Below are 6,575 nucleotides of genomic sequence, written 5' to 3' on the forward strand. Positions count from 1 at the left end.
GTGAATCTAGTTGAAAAAACATGCACCTGCGGCGTGTTCACGTTATTGAAACTCCCTTGCCTTCATGCATGTGCCGCGGCATTGAAAACGAACACAAGTGTGTACACGCTTTGCTCACCTTATTATTCAAAAGAAACGTGGAGGAAGATTTACGATGATACCATCAATCTCGCTGGTGACGAGGATGATTGGGTTCTCCCAGAACACATCAAGAATATGAAAGTTGGGGTACCTGTGGAAAAGAAGCCTGTAGGTCGTCCAAGAAAAAGCAACGCTGGAAGAAGACGGGAGAACCGTTTCCCGTCTGGTGATAAAAAAGGTTCTGTACCACGAAACTGCAGCCGCTGTGGTGCTTCAGGCCACAACAGAGCAACATGCAAAGCCCGCATCTGAGGCGTCTTGTACGTATTCGTTGGGAAATTTGATATATTGTAATGACGCATATTTTGTCATAGTTATTTTTGTTGAGGTTGAATATTTTTCAAATATTTTAATTATTTTTAGGTTTAATAGTTATTTTTGTTGAATAATGTTGATATTTTATATTTGAAACCACGTATAATTATCAAAATTTGAACGAAAAGAAAATCTATATATACATAACTGTAATGTTAATTACACAAAATATACAATGTCCCAATAATTAAAAATATAATCAGCCGACATTTTGGTAAAATAAATCGACACACCACCGTTGACGAAACATGGCTATCCGGTCTGGCGTCACATCGGTCAATCCACGCTGCATCATGAGATGCTCCACATACTCAATGGAATACACGCCACAATCACCACTAAATGCAAAATAAAATGTAAAGTCAGTCTAACGTAAAACATATTTTAATACTATAGTACTTTTTTATCGCTATGTACCTGGTTGCTGACTTCGGAACTAAGTCGTGAGTGGCTCGACTCGCGTGCATTTTTGGAAGCACCGCGATGTCACCGTTAGCTAACGCCACGATCTGGTTGTTATGTGGAAATTCCCCGGTTGCAAGGATTAGCGAGGGCAGCAGTTCTGACCAAACCTTCAAGATGGGTTCCATGGCGGTCCAATGACAGACGCTGGAATCACAGTCGTAGACATTAATTTTCCACAGCTCTATGTCCACTTCAACTGTGACCCAGTGTCTTGCCGTGGGAAGGTGCAGAACGAAGTAAATAAACTCGTTACCCCTCCATCTCTCAAAGACTTGGGACTGTAATTACAGAGAACAACGAAACAATTAACAAACCATAATAATCTTCCCAAACAATTAACATTTAAAATCTTACTAAAACAATACCTTATGAAACCCTGTGCAGTAGTCCAGGATATAATCCTCCCATTTAAAGTTTTTCCTCGGACCCTTGTGGCTCGTCCATGCACTGCTGATCATGGCGGTCACGAATGTGGAGAGAATGATACCCTTCTGAGGAAATGTCAGTGGATAGTCGGTGCGTCGCCTCCTCAGCATATGCATTGCTGCATCTATATGCTGCATATAAAGGGAAATGTCAGTTAGACAAAAAAATATATTAATTGCACATAAAGTTGAAAAGTGAAGTAATATTATAAAATACTTTACTTACGTCATCTGTAAGCCATTCCTTTGGTGTGAGCATTACCCAAAAGAATCCTGGACCGTAATCACCACTTCTCAAATCCCGAAGTCGGTGGTTCGGAATGAGTCCAACACACCACTTTCGGAAAGTGGTTAACAATTTCTCGTCCGGTGGCTCCAGGGATCAAAAGTCGAAGATGGCCTATGTCTCCTCTTCATCTCCGTATAGTCACCGAACCATACAGGAGGCTTTCTCTTCCTCTTCCGACTCTTAACCACTGCAGGTTGTGCCTCTATGGACAGAATCTCACCCTGCGACTCGGTGTCATGTACATGGATAAGAGGTTGTGCCTCGATCGGAGTCGCTGGAGCTCCCTCATAAGGATCGTAATCGGCTTCTGGGAAGACCTCATCCTCTTCTACCGGGGGTGAAGCACTGGTGGTGGGGTAGATGGATCCTGTGGGGCCTCCGTGCGGCTGTCGTTGGCGGACGATTCAACATGGCCAAAATGTGTCCGAGCCGCTCCATAATTACGTTCCGACCACCCTTCACTCTACATGGCCGGTCTCGTATGCCTTCTTCAGCTCGGCCTGAGCAGCATACAGACCCTGAGTGTCAGCCTCGATCCTATCCAACCGAGCCACTAAATCAGTGTACTCGGCACCCCGAACGCCTGATGAAGATGGTGCACTGGGCTGAGGTTCTGAACCAGTGGCCTGAAAAAATATATATCAAAAAAATACGGTAAGCATACGATAATTCCACAATGTAACAAATATCACAAAACAAAAATAATAAAAAATGAAGACATAAAAAAAGTTCCAAAAATTGGTACACAGTGTCTCTTTCCCGAGTGTCTGGACCCGAGTCTCGGTACCCGACTACTCGCCTCACCTGTGTCATCCACGGCATCATCAACTGGGTTCTCCACACCATCGTAAGAAATTGTCCTCACAAATGCCTCCTCCTCTCGTCCGTGGAAGGAGCCCCTTCACCACTTCCAGTTCCGTTTATGGTTTAACAAATATCAAAATAAAACCATTTAGCATTTATTACAAGCATTTATGTTAAATAATTATTCAGAACATAAGTGAAAATCATACCCGTCTAGAAAATAATGCGCTGACGTCTTTCTTCCCAATATCGCCTTTGCTCGTCCAGCTAAGCATCCTGGGGAACCGAATCCCGTGGTTCGTGCCATACCTCTTGCCAACCTCCAAAATGGCCTCGTACGCCCAATATTGGACTGCAGGTGCGAAGCCATATGCTGTGTATTTGCACTCGTGCTGAACATCCGAACTCAGCTTCTTCTCGTAGTTGGCCTTCTGTTTCAACATGTCTTTCTGAAGCGAGTGCATGAGTCTGGCGAATGAGTGCTTCCCCCAAGGAATCCGGAAGAAGAACTCGAGGTCTTCCACATATCTAATGATGTGAGGCGTGATCAGCGCGTTGGCCTCGCGGCCCAGAAGCACTGACTCCACAAACAAGCACAAGCCGAGCTTGTACAAGTCTTCCGGGTTCGAACCGAAGTTGGAGTGCTTCGTCTTCACACTATCGCACCGGTTGAAATATTTGTTGATCGGTCGGTCGACCCCGAGCGCGCGACCTGCGCAGCCTTCTCCTCTTCTGTTGGCCCCGAGGAGAAGTCCAAACCCGTAATGAGTGCAAACTCCAGCACCCCGAATCGGACCTCCTTCCGACCAACATAAAACCTCATCCTCAACTCCTCCTGAGCATCCACTTTCATTTTGTGGAGCATCAGCTGGTGAAATAACACCGAGGAGAATGTCAGTGGTACGGCATTCCAGAAGCTCCCGAAACGGCTTTCCTTCGCCGTGTTGTTAAGGTTGAACTCCTCAAACCGAGCTTTAATTTTGGCAAAAATTCCAGTGCCCCTATATGTGACGCGGCCAGTGAAATGCTCGGGTGCTGGAATAATGAGTCTGGGAGCCATCTGAAAAAACAAAAAACAAATAAATAAAGCTGCTGAGAAAATTTAAAATTGTCGACATAGCATCGACATCATGTCGATATTCAGTCGACATTATCTAACAGTAAGCACACAAAAATTTCAAAACAAACATGTCGACATTATGTCGACATACCCTCGACATTATGTCGACATTATCAAAAGAAGAGAAAACACTTTCATGTCGACAAAATGTCGACATCCTGTCGACATTCAGTCGATAATTTAAACAAATAACAATTACACAATATATCGACATACTGTCGACATACAGTCGACATTCAGTCGACAATACAACCTAACAATCAACATGTTCATTTAATCGACATACCATCGACATACTGTCGATAAGTAGTCGACAATATAGGGCAGAAAAACTCTTAAAATGCCAGTCGACATCCTATCGACATACAAGCGATATCCTATCGACATACAAATTACAGTAACATTCAAACAGACACTAAATCTATCGACATCCTATCGATAACCTATTGACATGTCATCGATAACCCTGTAATTTACACAGATTTCATTCAAACACTACACCTAAAGATCACAAATGCTACACAAAATCCACTAATCTCAACAACATGCAATAATTGGCATCCAAATCTATGAAAAATGTATTTTTTTCTCAAAACATAAACATTACCTTTTAATGATCACGGGTGGTGGTGGCGACGGCACGCTCGTGCTGCTCGTGGTGGCGAAGGCCTCTGTTCGGTGTCGACGATCACGGCTGGTGGTGGTGGCGACGTTTTGTGGTCCGTGGTGGTTCGTGGTGGTTCGTGGTGGTTCGTGGTGGTCACTGGGTCGTGGTGGTGGTCCGTGGTGGTTCGTGGTTGGGTCGGGGTCGTGGGTGGATGGCCGGAGTGGGTCGGGGACGTGGGTGGATGGCCGGAGTGGGTCGTGATGTTGGGTCGATGTCGAAGAGTCAATCGAGAACGACAGACAGAGAGATGGAACGACAGAGAGAGAGAGAGAGAGAGAGAGAGAGAGAGAGAGAGAGAGAGAGAGAGAGAGTGAAAGAGAGGGAAAGACGGAAAGAGAGTGTGAATAGGAAAATTAAATTTGAGGGGTATTTTGGGTACAAATGAGTAATAGTGGAATTAATTTGTATAAATTAGTGGAGGGTATATATTTTGAAATGGGGTATTTTATTAGGGTCAAAAATTGAAATTTCCCTAACTAATTCAATTGGATGGTACTCTCATGAGCTGAGCTGCGAACTTGTGGTGCATACCGAGATGAGGTATAGGGCTCTTAGAGTCGGGCCTGAGCTAAGGCAGATTAGAGGAAATTACACTCTATACTCTTTTTTTATTGTCTTATTTTATTTTTACCCTCTTTTTTAAAGTCTATCATTTTTACCTATTTTTTTAAACATTGAACTAATTTTGCCCCTGTCATTTTATGTCAGGGTATTTTGGGTACAATACATATAAAAAGAGGTATGTTTCAATTAAATATAAAATTAGAGGTAAATTTGATCAATTGATTAATAAAAGTATTTTTCAACTTACCTTGACAGATTAGGCGCCGCCCTAAGGCCCATCCAACCTAGAGGACTAAAAATAACATTTTATTAAATCATATCTCAAATCATACCTTGTAATATTATTATTGTAAATTTTTAAAAAAATTATGGTTGTTTTCAATATTTCAATCTACCAAGCATATTCAAAAATCTCTAAATTTATTTTGTACACTTTAAACTATTTCAATAATGATATTACAATTATAACAACAACACCGTTATGAATTTTTTATTTTTTATTTTTTTAAAAAAATTATTTTAATATATATTTGAGCACGAAAGATTGACAAAAAAAACACTCTCTATTTTAGATAATATTGCCAATTTACTATTCAACTTTCTTAAAACATCTCTAATACATATAATATGATTAATCGCACATAAATTAACAGTTAAATAAATGACGAGCTAGTTTAAATGAATATTTTCCTTCATTCCTCTAATGTATATATTATAACTCTAATTATTTCTTCAAAATATTTTAGATAATATTGCTAATTTATTATGAACTTTTCCAAAACATTTCTAATTCATATTTATCGACTAATATTAATATATATAAATTAACTAAATGATTAGCTAGTTTAGATGAAATATTAAACTCTAATTATTTCTTCAAAAAAAAAAAAAAGAAGAAAAAAAAAACAGAGTAAATTTTCTAATATATATTTTTTTTTATAATAATTAATAAATAGAAACAGAAGTAAAGATCATATCAAATAAAATATATGGATCGATCAGAACTCAAAAACGAGTAGACCAATTCTCAATAACATACCAAAACTATTTTATATATATATACATATCAAAATCTAAAATAAAATCAGAGAAAAAAACAGCCCAAAATCCTCTGATTTCATTATATGTATATATAATCAGGGACCGACAGAGATGGGTGTGGAAGAACAAGAAACAGGTCCACCCAAAGGAGATCTGGAAATCTGTTGTTGTCGACTAATAATCTCTCTAACAACAACTGATCTTCTCTCTGCTTTTCCAGGTAACCAATCAACAATTTTCTCTGATTCTTCCTTGATTTTCTTAACCTGGTTATGAACTGGACTTGAGTCGATCAATACGTATCTACTATTCTTGTTGTTGTTGTTCTCCATTTTTGAAATTTAAAACGAAGATCTGATTTGTTTGAACTCGAATTCTGAGAAGATGAAGAAGAAAAATGGAATGTGGGTATATATATAGAGAGAGATATATTTATAGAGAGAGAAAGAAGAAATTAGGTGGAAATTGGGGGGTGTTTGGATGGAGTGATAAGTTTGAATCTTTTATTACACGTCATCAATCATGATTTATTTATTTTTTACTTCTTCTAAAATTCCACCATTTAAAACGGTTTTAACATTTTCAACTCCAATAATTTATTTTGACTATTGTTATCTCATATTATGATAATATGTGCATTGTTATTAGTTATTAGTGGTGCTTAACACCTTCTAGACATGTCGCATTGTGATTGGCTAGCGATACTCTTTAAAAACTATTATATTAAATTATATGGGACTCGAT

At 39.3% G+C, this 6,575-nt stretch overlaps 1 protein-coding gene across 1 annotated transcript; it reads right to left on the reverse strand.

The window, feature by feature from the left end:
- Positions 1-571: 571 nt before the first annotated feature.
- LOC133036327 (uncharacterized) lies at positions 572-1,721 on the reverse strand. The gene is made up of 4 exons (XM_061112943.1): positions 1,573-1,721; positions 1,287-1,478; positions 874-1,199; positions 572-794 (listed from the first exon to the last, which is right to left on the reverse strand). The coding sequence occupies exons 1-4, from the start codon at positions 1,603-1,605 to the stop codon at positions 656-658; spliced, it is 690 nt and encodes a 229-aa protein (XP_060968926.1). The 5' UTR covers positions 1,606-1,721; the 3' UTR covers positions 572-655.
- Between the last annotated feature and the right edge of the window lie 4,854 nt (positions 1,722-6,575).

Source organism: Cannabis sativa, chromosome 3 (genome assembly GCF_029168945.1).
Source record: "Cannabis sativa cultivar Pink pepper isolate KNU-18-1 chromosome 3, ASM2916894v1, whole genome shotgun sequence".
NCBI lineage: Eukaryota > Viridiplantae > Streptophyta > Magnoliopsida > Rosales > Cannabaceae > Cannabis > Cannabis sativa.